Source organism: Lasioglossum baleicum, chromosome 18, assembly GCF_051020765.1.
Source record: "Lasioglossum baleicum chromosome 18, iyLasBale1, whole genome shotgun sequence".
In the NCBI taxonomy this organism is placed as follows: Eukaryota; Metazoa; Arthropoda; class Insecta; order Hymenoptera; family Halictidae; genus Lasioglossum; species Lasioglossum baleicum.
This window is the reverse complement of record NC_134946.1, coordinates 5,687,553-5,707,612: the sequence shown is the minus strand read 5'-3', so window position 1 is coordinate 5,707,612 and position 20,060 is coordinate 5,687,553. Positions and strand designations below refer to the sequence as shown.

General features: G+C 36.0%; 1 protein-coding gene across 46 annotated transcripts in view; it reads left to right on the top strand.

The window, feature by feature from the left end:
• Slo (calcium-activated potassium channel slo) overlaps nucleotides 1-20,060 on the top strand; it is a 132,711-nt gene that overhangs the window by 85,785 nt on the left and 26,866 nt on the right. For 21 of the 46 annotated variants that reach the window (XM_076442414.1, XM_076442378.1, XM_076442373.1 and 18 more), the window contains 5 exons: nucleotides 280-435; nucleotides 5,512-5,624; nucleotides 13,056-13,211; nucleotides 13,898-13,974; nucleotides 14,504-14,539. In XM_076442414.1, coding sequence (XP_076298529.1) covers nucleotides 280-435; nucleotides 5,512-5,624; nucleotides 13,056-13,211; nucleotides 13,898-13,974; nucleotides 14,504-14,539 — 538 coding nt within the window. Of the gene's footprint in view, nucleotides 1-279; nucleotides 436-824; nucleotides 923-5,511; nucleotides 5,625-13,055; nucleotides 13,212-13,897; nucleotides 13,975-14,503; nucleotides 14,540-16,784; nucleotides 16,854-20,060 lie in introns of all 46 variants that reach the window. The other 25 variants (XM_076442413.1, XM_076442411.1, XM_076442405.1 and 22 more) reach the window with 5 other exon arrangements.

Genomic DNA, 20,060 nt, shown 5'->3' with positions numbered 1-20,060 from the left:
ATCATTATTATTCGGCTGTAGAAAATTGTACAAATTAACTCGTAGCTCCTCTATACCAGTTTGCCAAGAAAGTTCAAGTCACCGGTTCCCCATTCTCCAATTCATTTTCAAAACGCAAACATATGTCCATCTTTCATGCGTTTCATAAATAAAACTTTTAAAAGAATTCTTCACGGCGAAAAATGCCTTCCTCGCGTGACGTCGCACAAAGAAACCCGTCGTCCTCGAGGTTCTTCGCGCTCGAGCAAGTTTTATCAGCGCGAGGTAACTTTGTTGCAGGCCTACTTATTAAACATTCCATCATGGGACTGGAAACAGGGCGACGATGTAATCTGCCTCGCCGAGTTGAAGCTAGGTTTCATCGCGCAGTCCTGCCTGGCGCCGGGTTTCAGCACGATGATGGCGAACCTGTTCGCGATGCGCTCGTTCAAGACGGTCAGTAAAATGGCGGCCATCGATCCGCTCCCACCTCTCATCTATGCATGTGTGAACAATGTTTCCTTAGGGTTTTTTCATGGTCGAGCAGTTCACAGTGATCGCGTGCGATATTTTTCCTCCGACATTTTGAAACGTCGAGGACCTCGCTAGGGTCCTCCCTATAGCGTCCCCTCGCCCTGGGATTTTTCTCCGTTTCGTCTCGTTCCGAGAATTTTTCGAACGGTTTTTGATCTTTTTATGATGGGGTATTCCGTACTTTTCCCGCGCAAATGGACGAGGCGCGGCCGTTCTCACTGTGGACAATGAAACGCGAGTACCGTACATGCATAGGAGCGCGTGTGATTTAGAAATGGTTGGTTGATTGGTACCAGTCGCCCAATATGCAGGCTTGGCAGAATGACTACCTACGTGGAACTGGAATGGAGATGTACACCGAAACACTGAGCCCTACCTTCATTGGAATGCCCTTTGCCAAAGCCACTGAGTAAGTCGGTTCATGACCAATCCAACAACAGCAACCTGTGGTTCTGGTTCAAGAGACTGACCCGTGGTCCCGTTGTCTATCGTACCCTAACATCAGGTCCCAGTAAAAAAAGACTGAACGCATTGTTTCATTGATAGGTTCAACTACAGGTTACCGACGTTGACGACACTTTTATGAGACTTATTGTTAGATCACATAAAACTAGGCATTTCTTTCACGCCATCATTTTTGTGAAAGAGAAGATAGCTACATTGAGGACACAAGAGCTTCTATGCTGAATGACTGGGGAACTATTAGAGATAGAAAAACCGTGTAAGAGATAAATTGTACACTTTTGAACTACGGTTTGACTGTGTTAGTAGATTTGCAAAATGTCTGCTCAAGGGGGTATTTATTTAATAAATATTTATTTAGAATTTTAATTGTCCATTCTCAAGAAGCTTTTCAGTAATACGGATCTCATAAACATCTTTCATGCCCGCGTAAACAACGGCGGAATCACAAAGAGGGGTCTTAGTCTCTTGAATCAGAATAAAAATAAAAAAGGATGAAGCTTCGCCTCGCCTATGTCTCTCACTACGCTCCACTCTGCTAAATACATTATATGGACTATATATCTATATCTGTATATATACACGTATTATATATACATATATATCTATACTCGATATATGTATACTTTGTATATGTACATATAAAAATATTCACATCTATAAATATAAAATATTATATAATATAATACCAAATAATATCATTATTCTATATGGAATATTTCCGTTTAATATTATAAGTTTACTTGTTATATTCCATTATATTGCCTCGTATTAATATAATAAATATTTATACAAAATTTATACATATAACATACAATTATATTTGTATACTATACGTATGTATAGTAATGTATGGTAAATGGTATCGTTTAATATTTGACATTTAATATTACGTTATATAATATTAATATTGAATTATTACAATATATTAATATTTTATTAAGTCAATATAAGTATCAGGGGTGTATTAAATAAAATCGTATATTTATTAATACATTATTATATGAGAGGAATAAAACATAATAATTTATGGAGTATGCAATATCCTATACACACATGTGCAATTATTATGTCGTATAATATAATATTATATGGCAGAACGCCAAACAATAATGATTATAATTGAATATTATGTAATATTAAATACACGAGATATACGTGTTTGTGTGTATATATTTGTATATGTATATATACAATATGAACGTGTCAATGATACTATACAGTACCGTATCTGTGCTCCACACATAATCGATGTAAGCCACCCCCTCATCGCTTTGGTAACGTCTCAGTAATTTCACAGAATTTCTTGCAAGTTTTTTTTTCCATATACCGTTCAAGTTCAATCGTACGTACTACATAAAATCGCGGATTGCACGGTCATGGACGAGTTTCGATATCTCGTTGGAGAACTCACACTCGACGGCCATCGAGACGCTGTAAGCTTCGCCTCTGCCTACCGTTTGTCAGAGAATGTTTACGAATCCGGTCACAACAATAGCGTCGGTTCACAATAATATCTTCATAGGATATGCTTCGTCGGCGACTGCATGTGAGATTTATTATCTCAGTGTACATGGTGTCTTTAACAACCCTGTGCACCTCCACCATCGTTATATCAATCTTATATTTTATATAGAATTTTTCTAATGAATGTTTATTTTTCTTTCTAGACATTCTGAAAAATGTCTTATATTTTTATATATTATGTTGTATTATGATTATTCTGCTAGATTGTTTGTTCTCATTGATTTCTTTTCAATATTTGTTATACGTATAATACTTGTACCACCAGATTGGTCACACACTGTATTTTTAATATTATGTGATTTTTTTATTGTCTATATTTTTAACATTAAGTATATTTTTATTCTTAGTATTTATATTTATAAGTTTTCATTAATACTAGTAAAAAATATTAGTAATTAAATTTATCCTGTGCTGGACATAACGATGATGGAGTGATGTACACAGTTGTCTAGACTTTAGACACTTGTTACACCGATATATCGGGTATCAGAACAATGCATAATGCATACAACGTGTACATATGTTTAACGAAGTAACATGTCTTCATGTGCTGAAGGTTTCTATGCTTCAGTAATTGACAAATTACTAAACAGTCGAGTGAGATTGTTCGTTGCTATGAAGAATAATGGACGACTCACGAAATCAGGCTGATCAACCAATACATAGTTTCTCCTTTCACAAATTAATTGAAAATTATCTAATTATTAAATTTTCATAAATTAATTAGTATACTCCGGGTGTTCGTGGATATTTAGACTTTCATAAATAAATTCTGCTAATAACATCTCATTATTTATTTTCATATAATAACAGATTAATGTGAAATTACGGATTAGGTTCTATTCTGTTGACTTTTTGAAATTATTATGGAGTACAAATACACAAAGCCCGCAGTTAACTAATTCAGAATTACATTCCCAGTATATCATTAATTCCAAAAATTCGCCAAAAGATAACAATTCTTTTTAGAAAAAGTGATGCTGCTTTGCCAACCGTGTGTGACCTTCCTTAATTTTGGAGTTTGTTCTCCCAATAACGATACTCATTTTTACGAAATTCGCCAGAAAACGAAAAATAGTAAACATTTTCATGAAATATTTATTCCGGTGTATTAATGTGATTTTCTGAGAAAAACTGGCATTGAAAATTTTTGAGCACCTTTGGTCACTTCATTGTATCCAAATGTTATTCGTATTTTATATATTTTTTTATGTATATTTTGTGTTTTATATATTTTACAATTTGTATTATATTATTTTGTCAAATAACTTCATAGTTTCACATTTTCAATAATTACATTTTATTTTTACAATTCAATAATACCTATAATCATATTTACATTTGTAATTTATAATTACAATATATCTATAAACTGATACTTTGAATAAGATATCTGGTTGATCAAAGAACATGATGGTCAACAATATTTGATCTGCTCTAAAGCTGTGCTCCAAACGCGTCATCAGAAATCATTACATGATCATTTTATCATTTTATGATTAAAAAGATTGTATACTAAAAAATAATTTACCATACTACATTTTTAAATGGGTGTGTGGTTGAATGATTCATAGGACTGATAGGATTTAGATCAGGCGTGAGTACTAATTGCTCCGTATGGCACTTCTCTGGCTTCGTTAAGAGCGATTAGACCACACCCCACTTAGGGCACGCCTACCCAGACCACACCCACACCAGCTACGCCTAATCAGGGCACATCTTACTGAGAGTACGCCCGCTTAAGGCACAATCTATTCAGTATAGGCCCATTCAGGAAACGTTTGCTCAGGACAAGTCCACTTAGGGCACGCCTTTTCAGAGTACGTCACTCGTTACCGCAACTCTGACGTCATTTGTCCCGAAATTTACTCTTATAGGGAAATCGCTTGTGACCCAAACAAGGGTTCAAACATCTTGAAACATCTTCGAACATCTTCAACCATCTTCCAACATCACGTGGACTTAGTTATTAGATGAAAATCATCTTCAAAGGGCAAGCTAAAAAATGACAGTCATGCAACAAATTCCCAGCACATTTTTCAATTATGTCAATCGTCGATTGCGAGTCTGCGAAAATGAGTGTTTATTCCACCGATTTCCGAAATTGTACTATTGCGTGGCGGCAAATTGGATGACCTTGAATTATCCGTGGCGCAAAGACCAAAGATCAACGACCCTTGAAATGCTCATCTTTAAATCAACGATACACTAACCTAAGTTATCTCCGCAACAGAGTCATCGAAGGTAATTTATTTCAACGAGACGGAATCGTCAGGAAGAGACATTGAACATTGTTTAAACAATCGACGCGTGCACCACCAAACTCTATCATCCGAAATATTTTGCAATTCGAAAAAATGTTTCCCATGGAAATTGTACAGGTTTATAGGTCACAGTGTACAGCAACGATCATGTTACTTAACATTATTATTTGGCAAGAAGTTAATTTTGTTTTTTCATGCTGTACTGTTTTTATTTTTATATTAGTAACTTTGTAAAATTCAACGATCTGTGCTCTTCAAGGTTGATGAAGGTCATGTACATAAATAGTATACATAAATTTGATAAATTATTGAACAAACAGAACAAAATTTACATTAAAGACAATAAATTGGTGAACATTTTAGTACTATGTGTTATAAATGTTGTTATACACTGACCTATATAACAGTTCACGATTTTTATGGACAATATTTTTAGCAAAATCAAATTGCTATATTTTGGATGAAAATGTTAGAGGGCACGTCTTATAGCAGGCATGGACAATGTTGATAGTATCGAAGCCACGCCCAGTTATGAAGAAGTAAAGTAATCCCAGGGGAAATTGAGAGTGCTCCCGGGGCCCGAGAACGTCCCCGGGGCCAAACAGCGCTCTTTGCCCATGCTTGCAGAAATGTTTCCGATTTGTCGTTGGCGCGACCATACGGAGGAACCATGCCAATTTCATTGAATACGACCGCCAATGTTGAAAGGTTTGATGATGTACGGCCCGATTGGTTGGTGTTTCAGTCGCCGGATACTCAGGCGTGGCAGAATGATTACCTGCAGGGCACGGGCTGCGAGATGTACACGGAAACACTCTCCCCGTCCTTTACCGGGATGACATTTCCCCAAGCCAGCGAGTAAGTCCTCGCTGCCATTGGTTGCCACACTTGCCAATTTTTCAATAACATCGTATTGACAGTTTTTGACAATGTACACACTGACATGCAGACATATATACCCGGAAACACTGTGCAGGAACGTTTGGACGGTTTTCCCTCCTTAACGTAGCACGACTCGGGCTAAACAAAACGTTACCGAGCAGTACACTTTGTTTCTTATTTGCTGGTTTTGGCTCGGCACGTAACACGTGACGTAGTGGGGAACTATTGGAGCTATGTGGTGGTGGGGATGAAAGCGAGACGCTAAGGAGGGAATAGTGTACATTACAACAGTGACACAGGTTGGAAGTTGCGGACCAGTTGAATCGCTTTTATTATATGTATACAAAGAATGTGTCAATTCTAATTCTTAAACAATGAACTTTTAATCTTTATATTAATTTCAAATTTTGATATTAATTTTTGAACATACATGTGTAGATTTTATTATAGTTTAGTTACATTTTTAAAAATGTGTACTATAATACAAATAATATAATTATAACTGTAACTATATCGGGAAAATATATTACAATATAACATTAAATACAATATTTAGGTGCAAGGTTATATTTAATGCAATATTAAGTGATATGGAATATGAAATATGTTAAATATAATATGAAACGTCATAATTACAATCAATTAATATAAATGTGGTTCTAGTTGAAATTAAAAGACTTTTCAGCACTTAACATTTTTATTCAAAAATGTTTTTAAGCAATACATACGGTATGCAATGTACTGTAAATACATCTGCCATATACAAATATCAATATTCAAATATAAATATTATACAAAATGTATTGTATATGAAATCAAGTATTGAAGATTAATTGTTAAAAATGGTTTTATACTTTTGACCTGTGCTGCATCACAGATTTGAACAGACCACGTGACACAAACCAAAATACACAAGGGGAACACGAAAGATTATTTTTTTGTCTCTGTCAACGTAAATACTACTTGGGACCAGCACACGTTTTATCGATTTTTTTTAGTCTTTTCTGAATTTCTCACATCGTGTTATGAGGCGTGTACATACACTCGTGCCTCGGTTTTTTTCTTTTACTCCTTTTTGAACGTTCCTTCTCTTACCAGACTCTATTGTTAGTTAGAGTAGTTTTGGATTCTTTTTTATACTTTTGGTAATTTTGGTACTTTGGTATTTTGAATGTACTATGAGATTTTCTACACATTATTATCGACGTTTTACTAGTGACGTTTGTTTTCAGTTTTTTAACGAACTCTTTGCTTTTTCAGTCGACTCTGCTGGGTTATTATACCAATATTTTTTTGCTACATAGAAGTAGATATAACGGGACGCATGCAGATCTCAACGTTGTAAAATTTAATTTTGCAAAATTGGATTTCAACAAACCTAATAAAATTGATAATTCTCGATTGCAATAAAAATAGACCGAAATTAAAAAATAGTTCCTAATAAACATTGTAAATTTAATCAAATTGAGAGGGGTAGTATTGAAGTAATGAAATTGAAAAACAATCTCAAAAATAAAATGTGTAATAAATAAAATAAATTTAATAAAATTTGAAAAATGGCTCATAATGATTGGACTAAATATATTAAAATGTAAAAATAGCTTGTAATAATTGAAATAAATTTAACTAAAATAGTTCTTAATTTGTTTAATAAAATTGGAAACTAGTTTCTCATAAATGCAATGAATTGAAAAAGATAAAAGGGGGTTCCTGACAACATTTGAAAAATATCCACCTTTTTTGGTTTCATTAAAGAGTTATTATCGAAGTACACGGACCAATCAGAGAGCGGCCTCAGCGTGTGATGGTGGGGAGAGTTCGGCTCGGCGGCAAGTTTCACTGGTCAGTGCAGTTATAGCGTCGCGCCGCGGTGAAGCAGTGAAAAGGGAAGGAGCGCAAATATTTTAATTACAATTCACTTGTGTAGCCATAAATGCAGTTTCGAAATGTGTGTTACTATGGGCTATTCGGAGACGAACTTTACAGACAGAAAACAGGACACGGTAGCGACCGCTGTAAAACTAGAATTCATGGTAATCACATGTCAAAACATCGTTTGTCCTTCTTCTAGAAAAGGACAATAGAGACAGACTTTTTTTATGGCAATCCTTCTTTGGTTGCCATAAATTCAGTCTTAACTCTCGTGTCTCGTTTTTTTGTCTGACCACCTCGTCGTTCGATATGCATAATACCTTACCTTTTCAGAAAAATCTTGCGTGAAGTCGTTCGAACCACGGTAGAGAGAGAGAGTATCTCTAAAGACGTTAATAAGTGAGCTCTAATTAAATCAATTTCTGCTCCTTCTCTTATTCACTGCTTCACCGCGGTGTGACCCAACGCTACGCTCAGTGATACCTGCCGTCGAACCGGACTCTCCTCGCCATCGCGTGTAAGTAAAATTAATGGATAGTGTTGGCTGCTCTTTTTCTTGCGCAGCCAGAAATTTTGCCTTTCTCCTATACACACATTTTTACCTCCATCCTACATTATCCAGTAGATTTATAAATGATTGAAGTTGAGTAATTTCCAGTGTCATTGACAGGTCAACCGCCATGTTGTGTTTAGTGACGGCCGCGTGCCGCTTACCGAGCAAAGTCGCTTGGTGGCAGCACAAGCACGCGCTAATGTTGATCATTACACACATGGCGGCGCTAACCTGTCAAAAATGCTGGATATGATATGCTCATCTTTAAACGTTTATAGTGAACCATTGCATGATCCTGCAGGATCGAAACCTGGATTTCTCATATCTTCTCGTCTGAATCTACTGGATAACATAGGAAGAAGGTAAAAATTTACAGTAGTAGTAGTAGGTTTCTGGCTACCGAAGGAAAAGTTTACCCATAATGTTCAATTTGATAACATTGAAAATAATTTCTGAAATAATTTAATCGAAAGATGTTTCTGGACAAATAAGAACAATTTAAAAATAATTGGATTACTAAAATTACGATAATACATGTACAACAAAACTGGATTGCACCTCCATTTAATTAGCAACAAATTGAAAGTGATCGATGAAATCTGCATGCCTCTTCCAAAAACGTGTCATGTATTTTTGTACCGACGTCTTTATGGCATTGTGCAACACCGGATAAAGATAAATTTTGGGGGTGGAATTTCCGAACGTGGTTCAGCGTGTTCCTTTTTTCGATTTTTTCCAAAATAAAATTCAACAAGGATGCTCGGCAAACGAATTTCCTTTCCGTTTTCTCCTCGTCATCGTCAGTGTTCGTCGCCTACTATCGACGAAAAGTGTTCATTGTACACGCATGCCTGCTGCTCTTTACATAATTATGTGAAATTTTAATTACAACCAGTTATGAAATTACACCAATTATAATAATAATATGGAAATATTGTTAGGTGAGTTTGCTGTCGCGAGTAATTATGCTGTAATTATATCGTTTTATCTGTTTTCTAATAAAATTTCTTTGCCATTTCACAAATTAACAATAAATGATATTCGTATAGAAATTTGATTTCTTTCTTTTTGACAGGCTTTTTCTAATAAAGATTTTTCGGTATAACGTGAGTTCAGATTTTTGTAATTGTTGGGTTAAGCCGCTAAATATTAATAAAACATTTATATTTATGTATAATAATAAATGAAATCTTTCACCGTCGGAGTAATTAAAAATTCAAGACCAATGTTTTATTTTGTTTTATTCAAACATTTTTATAGATTTTCAAATGTTATATTAAATTAGATGTTACAGGAAACGTATCAAAACTTAACCTAATAATTATAAATACAAGTAATCAAGCGTTACTCGAATTAATAATGTTGAGTTCAGCACTGATTCAATTATCGTATTTTATCTGTCACTACACGCGTTTAAATATTCGGAAAACTCGATTTCAAGAATTTTAACTTTCATCATACGTAAGCTGATATCAATCATTGAGAAACGATTAATCAGAATCGAATGACCGTTTTTGGAGTCCTTGGAGACGTCTGTTTTGCTACTTTAACATAGACGCCCTCTTCGACTTGATTTCTGCACCGTAATTATTGCATGCACTACTATATCTGTCAATGCTGGGCATTACCAAGTTTAGAACTGTTTAAACAAACAAATCTTCAAAAAATACGACAACAACAATAAATTCGAAAGTTCTACTAACAATCAAACAACTGTATACAGTGAGTATCAAGAGAAAGTTTAAACAAAAATGGCAATCTACAACATCAGAACACTAGAACACAGCAATGAAACTTATGGCTATTTTGCGAACATTTTTTTCGACTCTCATGCGAGAGAATCGCATGAAACAAAAAGCAAAATGGTGACCGTAAACAGCCGTGTCTGTAATAATTTTTTCAAAATTTTCGAATTGCGCTGCCAAGTACCGAAAAAATTCTTTTTTTGGGGAGTATCTCGAAAATTACGTTAATTTATGAATCAAAATGATGAAATTTTGAACTTTCTTTTGATGAAGAAAAAAATGTTGAACACGAGAAGTCTACGCTGAGTAGTTGACGAGTGTAAAGTGTTTGGATAAGTTGCGAGTCCGGAACTTTTTTAGACAGATTCCCCAAGATCGTTGCAGCTCGAACGAATCTATTTGTTTCTTCCGAATTTGATTCGCGAGCGAAACAGTTTTCGATATCTACCGCATTGGCGCAAGCTATTTTGACCATTGAATTATGCAAACGCACCGTTCTTTCATTCTGGATTACCCAGCACTGCTATTACGTAGGGGTAGATCGTTTCTTCGATTAATTGCACTGTTCAACATACGCTTCAATTTCTACCTTTGGCGGATGTCCCTGAAACATTTCCGTTTGCTGAATTAAAGTCTGTCAATTTTTACCAAATTCTAATGTTCAATTTTTCAGGAAGTCGATTTTGAAAACAAAACGCCAACTTTGAGCGCAATTTAACAATTACAAACAATCTAGTTCATCCATAAGTAGAAAGTATTTAAAATGTCTTTATACTAAGAAACTAGTCAGAAAAAATAAAATCCTCAAAAATTTGTGGTATTCCATAGGTTCTACCATGGTTTAAAAAATATTTCCATACTAATATCGCAACATTAAACTATATCATCATACTCAGGAGAGTCCACAGAATATTATATTACAAAATTATATCTTCGTAGCTATTACTGTTCAAAATTGAGAATTTGCGTCTTCGAAATTGATTTTCTCCAAAACTGCACATCAGAATTGGAAAAAATTTCCGAATTTGTGTTCAGCATTTGGAAATCTCTCAGATGCGTCTATTCAATGGTAGAAATTCGAGAAGAAGTAAAAATTTGTTGCACAGTACCATTTATTGATTTTCGACACGTTGGATAGTGGCCACCGTTAAGTAGGACTCCTTGCTCGTTAGCCCTCTTTATTAATTATTATATATGCCTGCAGCTGTCGCCGCGTTCTCTTTTGGAAATGATTCACCGATTTTGTTAGTGTGTCGATCTTTTCCCTTGGATTCTGAAGTGGCGTAGGATTAGCGTTAGCATAGCACCAAATTTCGACTATCTTCAGCATGAACGGAATTATTGGGCACTGATGATTCTGTTATGCAAACTCTCCCGCTTCGCTACTCCCACGAATATCCCTGTGCATGTTTGTTAAATATTATGTGTAGTGTTTTTGATATATTTGTAGTCACACCTCCAGTTTGTATAACTAATTCTTCTTATTTGCGAAGGAACTCAATTTAGTAGAGCAGGCCTGTTTCCCCACTTTTTTATCTCCAATTTCCCTCACGTACCCCCACCGCTAAGGTGGGCAGTGGCGATCCCCCACTACTTGATTTAAGTAGTGGGGGATCGGTTTGAATAATGGTGGGGACCAGTGTGGCTCGCGATAAAGAAGTTTGACAGGCCTGCAGTAGAGGATTTTTATAATGGGTATATTGGAATACATATAAGATTGCATTATACATATTTGCTATCTAGTGATACATTTGTCTGGTATTATAAACTAGAATATTTAAAAAAATATTTTCGATATATTTATATTAATATGCATACAATAAGTATCTATTTTATATTATTTTGACATATTACAATTATAGTAAATATAAATATGAAGAATATATATTTAAGGGTGGAAAAATGTTCTTAAACACGAAATACTGAATTTTTTTTAAACCTGAGTTCCTTCATCAATTTTAATGGAATCGTACTTAGGAAAAGATTGTAGACAGATTGTGAATCTATACCTCTTTAAATGTTTTTGGTATTGCGCACGCTTTAATTAATTATAATAGTCTGTATGATTCGATCAAGGTTTGTCAGTGGAACAGATGCTTCTGTTATCAATCTATATAAAGCTAGATTTTGTCGTATCTGAATAATATGCATTCTGCGACATATTTATCAATATCGACATATTCTTAAAAATAAAGATATCGACATGCTCCTTTTTTTGTTCTAAAAAAGAAAGAATAAATGATGTCTATTTAAGATATAGAAGAATATTATAAATATATTTTAATTACTATTATATATATAAATCTAACAGTTTTTTTTTTATCGTCATATTTCCCACTGCAAATGTGTCGAGTCACTCAGACACGCATGGACAAACGAATTCATTTGATGTTATGTATGTATACGTATGTATGTTACACTTGATTGTAAAAAATAACGTAATAGAAAGGAACGAACATACTCGCTTTTGGTTTCGGACGTATTACAGACAGTATATACGCTCTCGTAATTCACAGATCACGATCCCATAGCTTATTAATACAAAATCGAACCAATTTACATAATTATTAGCTTATAATTATTATTAATTATTATATTAATTATCGTCGAAACTTACACGCTTTCGAGTCAACAGCTATCGTTACGAACTTCGGTGATAGAATAGTATCCAACCCGACGATTTCAATAACCTTGAAGTATTTTTTCAAGGCCAATTGAAGTAAATTGATTATCCTGATTATTTATGAAACTGTCTTCAACTGAACTGTCCTTTTTATAGTGAATCATAGTTTTAAGATGCAGTTATTAATTCTTTGCAAAAATGTATTGTCCAGGTCATTCATGGGATGGATCCTGTTCTATATACAGTCAGTGTAAAAAGTATTTGTACACCACTTTGAATCATAGGACTTTTTAAAATGTAGACCACACGGCTTGCATTTCTTTGAGATGGTAGAAGGATTGTCTTACTAGCCAATGTCAAAATAATTGAAAAAAAATTTTAATGGAAACTTAAAATAAAAATCTTCTGGAAAAACTGATTTTTAATGGGTGTACGAGTACTTTTTACACTGACTGTGGTTGCCCGAAACTGTTATTTAATATTTGTCGAGCACTCGCTTCAAACACGTAAGAATTTCCGAATAAATGTCCTTTGATTCGTGAATGTGAGTAACAACGATGTTGAAGCAACATGCTTCCACGTAATGCCGAATACTATGCGATCACTTGTCCTAGGTTGTGCTTCACGAAACTGAAGCTGTTGCTGCTGGCGATCGAGATAAAGGGCGAAGGAGGTGGTGACAGCAAGATCTCGATCAATCCACGTGGTGCCAAGATCGTTGCAAATACTCAGGGATTCTTCATTGCTCAATCTGCTGACGAAGTGAAGCGGTAAGAACTCAAATTACCGTCTTCTTTAAATTTATGTAACAATTAAATTTCATAATTTCATTTATTATGAACTATAAATATTAAATTAAATTATTTAATTTAACGTTGAATTGAAATATTGATTTTAATAATTTTCACTGTAGCTTTCAACTGCAATATTAAATTTAATGATTTAATTTGGCATTGAACTGGTATATTTACTTTAATAACCTAATTTAATATTGCATCTAAATATTAAATTTAATCATTTAACTTGACGTTGAACTGAAATAATCGTCAGGAACTGAAGTAATAATGTTAAACTTAACATTGTCGATAATAATTTAATTTAATATTGAATTAAAATATTTAATAGCTATATTTAGTATTGGAACCTTGATCTTTCTCGACGTTACCAACTATTCTGCTCTGTTAGTCTCTCGATAAAAACATTCGATAATTCCGTAAATTGTTCACGCATGTTAACGGGGTACAAAAATAACTCGAACTCAGAAACATCGACTTGGATTAAAGTTGGCGTCGCATTTCAGAAAACACCTTGTACAAGCAGTTAATAAAATGGTTAGCTTGAATGATGAAAATATTTAACTCACAATATTCAAGTTGCAAATATTATTGAAAAAATGCAAGTTGCTAATAAGTTGTGGACCAGAATTGTGAATTAATGATTGATTGTCTGTTCGCAGGGCGTGGTTTTATTGCAAAGCATGCCACGAGGATATAAAAGACGAAACTCTGATCAAGAAATGCAAGTGCAAAAATTGTAAGTTTTTCTAGTCTAGTGACACCCCTTAACAGTTTCAATTTTCAATCTCTCGTTCAGTTTCTACCGGGTCTGTAAACTAATTGACCTCCAGCTCTTTCGGGAATACTTAACCAAATATAATAAGTATATATAAATACATATATATGTATTCACGTACATACAATATATGTATAAATATACATATGTATGAATATACATATGTATAAATATACATATCTATATATATATATGTACATATATATATATATATATCTGTGTATATATGCATATACATATACATATATATCAGAACCCTTAAGAATCGATATTCTAGCCTCCGAGAGTAACGTGATGTAGCGGGCGGTTTACCACTTTGCGTTTTCGGGAACGAACTCTGATTTACCCTTCTCTCTCTCTCGCCCCACCCACCCAACCCCTCAAAAACCCTGACATCCTTACGCTACGGGAAGCCGTAGCGGTAAATAACTGCTACGATTAACGAAGTGACATGGTTATGACCATCCTGTTGTGATATATTGTGATCTAGTGGGGCAGCAGCAGCGCTCTTGGGGCCGGGACTTAGGTAACGTCTCACACTCGTTCGCTTAGTCTTTAACTACCGTCGCTAACTATTCTCTCCTTAAAAACTTTTGTTCTTGTGTATATCTCTTCTTCTCTCTCGTTGCTCTTTTTCTGTTCAGTTACACACGTTTCGAATCCCATCCACTTGAAACACTGAACGATCTTTCTAGCTGTCTATATATATATATACTATATAATATCTGTCACAATTTATGGTGGATCGTTCACGAACCTCCATTTTGTTTTCAATTCCAGCCTTCAACCCTTTCTGGTTTCTCTATTTCTGACCTTTTCTATCTGTCTATATCTATCTCTGTCTCTTTGCATATTTCTATCTCTCTGTGTCTTACTTATGTGTACATACAATATGCCTCGATTTTTTAACCATTATATCTTGCATACATGTATGCGAAACTACCGTTACGACCATCAGTCATTGCGTTGATGATTTATCACGATGATTATGGATCACGGCACCATTGATTTTCATTGAGCGACATTTTTCGAGGCGTTCGCGCCGTCATTGACTCGGCACTTTCGTTCTTCATGCTCCCCGTGATTATTTGACATATATACATTATTGGAATAATCAAACTCGGTCACTGTCCAATATGATCACACTTCTGGTCACTGACCGAACTGTCAACCTGATTCGTATCTCTTGTCATTAAATACTACGATCAGTGTGTGGTCATTGGCCAGAATAATCTGAGCTTGGTCACAAAGTAGAACCATGAAACCCTTAGTCACTGATCACAGATCACAGCATTCTGATCCCTGGTCACTGACTAGAACGATCAGGGTTTGGTCACTGACCAGTACAATCAAGGTTTAGCCATTGATCCTAACTGTAAAACTGATTACATGTAGTCAGATCAACAATGATCCTATCTTGATTATTAACAAAAATGATCAAAGTTTGGTCAGTGACTAGTACGACCACAGATTGGCCATCCATCAAAATTTGTAATTGTTTTTAAAGTTAGTAATACAAACTCTAATAAGAGTTTGGTCACTGACCATAACGATCAAACATTGACCACTGACCAGAGATACTAAAATGTAGAACTTTCACGAACAGAGTGAAACTAGCTAATTTGTCTGAGAAAAATCTAGTACCTATCGACGTAAAGAACGAAGTGCCACATGAATACATGACACCTGACATGTAATAAATCCAAAATAGTTCAGTCAGTTGGCGCATGTCCACCTGGCCAATCAAGAACTTAGCCTGCACTCTAGTGTGTGCCCTTCTCGCTCGTCTTGCATGCCTACTTAGATATCTCGATCCGGGTATTTTTGATGCCTCGACGGCATGAGAGCTTCGTACTATCTTTCTCTATCTTTCTATCTATCTATCTCGGTCTCTCTTTCTCTCTGTCTCTCTCTATCTCTCTCTGTCTCTCTATCTCTGTTTTTCTTACTCTATTTTTCTCACCAGTTTCTGTGGCTCAACCCAAAAAAAATACCTTTCTTCGATCGCGTGAGAACTCTCAGCGTGTTAGCTGTCATTGATGAGACTTCCGCCGGTCCGGTCGACCGCGAATCTATATCCGCGCGTCTTCTGCACCCCGCCCCTGCTCTAGCTCCGCCCATACGCGTTTGGTTCCCGCGTGACCGCACCACTTTAACGGTAAGAGGAGCTATAATTCGGTACCGGAACGAGCGAGGGCGCCGCGACAGACCTTCCAGTGGGGGCCCACGGTCCACTGCCCATGTTACACAACATCTACATACACATCCACGCATACAGCTCACCCGAACCCAGCTCATCGATAGATAAAACGCTGCCGCGTCCCATCACGACAGTCTTAAACCCTGGGCAGTCAAAGTTACCCCTCTCCCCCTCCCCGGAAACAGGCTTCGCGGCGCGCGTTTAGCTCTCGGCTACTTAGCGGACACCCGGCAGCTTCACTTACGAGCTTCCAGGTCAATGTGGCTGCGCTCAGCGTAGTTAGTGACGAGCATCTCATCGCTATACGCTTGCCCGAGACTAACCTCCATTGGGAAAGCCCTTAACGCAACTAACCTTGACCTAGAGCAACGATTAGGACACCTGCTAACTCGGATTTTTCAAAAAAAGTTCGATCTTTCAATTGGACAGTCTGATGGATCCCACGATTTGCAGTGTCTATTACCTTATCTCTAAGATATCCCCCGACTCTCCAGTCCCGGTTAGATACTAGCTGACCTCCAATGTGTTTATTTACAAACGTGTGTCCGGGCCGACCGCTCGATTTTTCCAGATGTGGGGATGATGATGATGCAGACCGGCATGGTGAAAGGGAACACTGCCTACAGCAGTTACCTGGACGGTACGCGTTTTTACGCCTCCCTATCCTGTTCATCCCGTTGCGTTTCCTATCTTCGAGTTACTCTCTGAATCTCGTCGGAATAATAATTTAATTAACTAAATCACTCTCTTTGAAGTGCTAGTAGTTGGTAGAACTAATATTGGTTGAAACGTGTAAAAATCGAATTACCATAATCGTAATTTATTATTCCGACTAGGTCTCTCTGTTTGAGTCAAAGTGTGCGATTAGGCATGCATAGTTTGGCCAATCGGGTCCGAAAACATTGGAAAAAAGTTTAAATAGGTCGAATTCTCGCGTGAAACTGTCTAGTCGTGTCTTCCTGCGATAATTAACTGCATGTGACGTGGCAGAGAGGGGATCACTGATGCACGTGACCGGTCACGTGATCTCAGCGCGGGTCTGCCACATCATGTGATTGACCACGTGACTCTTCGGAGCCTGCACGTAGTGTCACGTGACGCGGACGTGACCACATGACACCTCAGCATGTGCACACTGCGCCGCGGTAGGGAGAGGGCCTACTGGTCCCCGTGACCGTCCACGTGACCATCCACGTGACCATCCACGTGACATTCAGTACGTAAGCCTCACGAAGGTTCTCAGTCCCGGTTGGCTAAGCTATCAATTCTGGTTTGTTGCATACTGTGTATCTGTGTTCGTATTCGACAGTTCGGTATTCGACAGCGATTGACTCAAGCAGAGGTTGATTAGTTTTCACGTTTCGAACGAGGTAAGGTAACATAAGTGGCGCAAACAGGTGCAAATCGAAGTTTAGCATTTGTATTCCGTATTCACCTGCACTTACTTCACAGTAACTTTGAACTTTTCTGCTCTTTGACATTGTTCAGTTCGTGACTGTTCTCGTTGGGCTTACGCTAGAGCTGAAGTTGCCGAGCATCGTTCTCCGATTAATCGAGACCAAGCCGACTGTGAACGGTTGGACGACAGCGGATTGTTTGTATCTTGTAATTTTTTTAGTTTCAACGCCTGTGTTACTGAAAACATGAAAAATGTTTAGATTTTACTGCAAACTACAGTTGCAATTGGATTTTTCACCAAAACAGAACTAGTAAAAAATATTTGATACATGCATTAAAATAATTTTAATTTAGCAATTTGTGCCTTTTTCGAAATCAAATATGTGCTATTTAAATTTTTGCAACAAAATGTAATACTAATTCGTTTTTCCATAGACCTGCTTTACTTCTTACAAAATCGTTTTGTGTCACTTCATTAATTGTGTCTTTTGTCTCAATTTTATTATATCGACAATTTTTTAATAAGAAATTACAACACTAGTGTTTTAAATAAATTAAAAATTCGGATTATTTCTATAATTGTTGAGAACAAAATATGAACTAAATTATATAAAAATGGTATGAATAATACACTTTTAAATGTAAAACGTAATTTACATTAATTGTTTACATATTCAAAAATAGAACTTTTCAATCATTCTTTTCTGTAACATAAATCTCGTCGAAAATAAAAAAATTATTTGGTACGAATACTTTTTAAACTCGCTGTACACCTACAGTGTGCGAGGGATTATTTGTCATTCTTTTCATTGACGAAATCATTCACCGATATTGATGACATCAAGGAAAAAACAAGATGCAAAATTCGTTCTAATCTAAAGTCAAAGTTGAATAAATTAATTTTCATTTTTAAGAAAATTAAATTTGGGTTTCACTTGCGATTTCAAACATTTAAGTGTTTGTTAAATGTTTCCCCACATTACTTATTGAACCTCAAAATTTACCCTTAATGTTCACAAATACAATCGTTTAAAAAAATGGTTTCAAATAAAATACTCTAGTTTCGCTATTTCATATATACGTTGATTTTCCAGGTGTGCATAAACTATTATAATGGTCTCTACACACTGTGTTCATGCAATTAAAGTTTTCAAATTAAAAAGATTGAAATGGTTTAAAATTTACTTGGACAAAGATCAAATATGCTATAAATAGGTATAGGAACTATAAAAATTCTACACATTTAATTACGTTACGCACAAAATCAACAAACAGTATTTAAATTACAAATTTGCTGATTGAAGTGAATTTTGCTGTCAAATTTCCGCGAAAAAATGGCAAATACTTTTCTTGCTGCTGCGTAGGGTATTAAAAAGATTAATGGTCACTTCTAGTGGTGATTCTCCACATTATTTATAACGATAAAAATGACTGGTAAACTTTTTATTACATCATCGTGATCAGCTTATCGGTAGGATAAAAAGATGTCAAGGAACCATCTGTTGAAAATGCACCGTTTTCTTATAAATACATATAATCAAAGTTTCACTTGATTTTGAAGGTGCTCAACCAACAGTTTCAGAGTGCTACAAGTCGATAAAAGATCTCTTACGTCACTGCAACACTGTAAACGCAAAGCAGGGTTGAGAACCCTAAAAAAATCCAATGTAGCTTTGACTGCATATTTTTTAAAAACGTAGTATTTCTACCACATAGTTCCTGAATTATTTGTCATGCTTTGAACAAGCTGAACACAATGACGCAATAAGAAAAGTAATAACAGTTCTTATAGTTATAAACAATTTCACGAAATGTGGGGAACCAGCTGTAAAATGAATGTCTGTTACTTTGGCATCATTCGACAGACATCTCGCTTCAGTTACCACTTGAAAGACCGGCGCGTCGCTTCCGCAGATACGCATTTTCCGCTACGCACGTAATTCAAATCGTATATTCTGTGTCTACACGTTCATGGCTGTTACGTTTCACTAATTAAACAAACTTGCTCGTTCCAGGCTTGGCAATAATTGAACGTTGTTTCGTTGTGCTAACACCAAAGCCCCATTGACTCATTTCTCCCGCGTGTTGGTCCGAGAGCGTTATTCAATCCGCCGATAAATCGGTTCACCGACGAATCCGTTGTTGATGGCAATCACTGTTTTCTGTTTAACTGTGTGCTCCGTTTGGAGAACTGATGAACAGTTTGATAGGCTTGTTTAGGGTAGAGGAGTGTGATTCTCACGAGTAGGTTTACCTTGACGCTGGTGGGGCCAAGGTATGTGCTACAATTTTCAAAATGCTAAAATAAACAAAAGGATTGACAAAATGTTTGATGTACTCGGCGAACGTCTTGGTCAGCCACCGTGTTCTCCGGAAGATTAAAAAGCAACGAAGATCTTTACTAAAAGTTTTCTTTTTCATCCAGAACTGCTCTTATGAAAGATAAAGG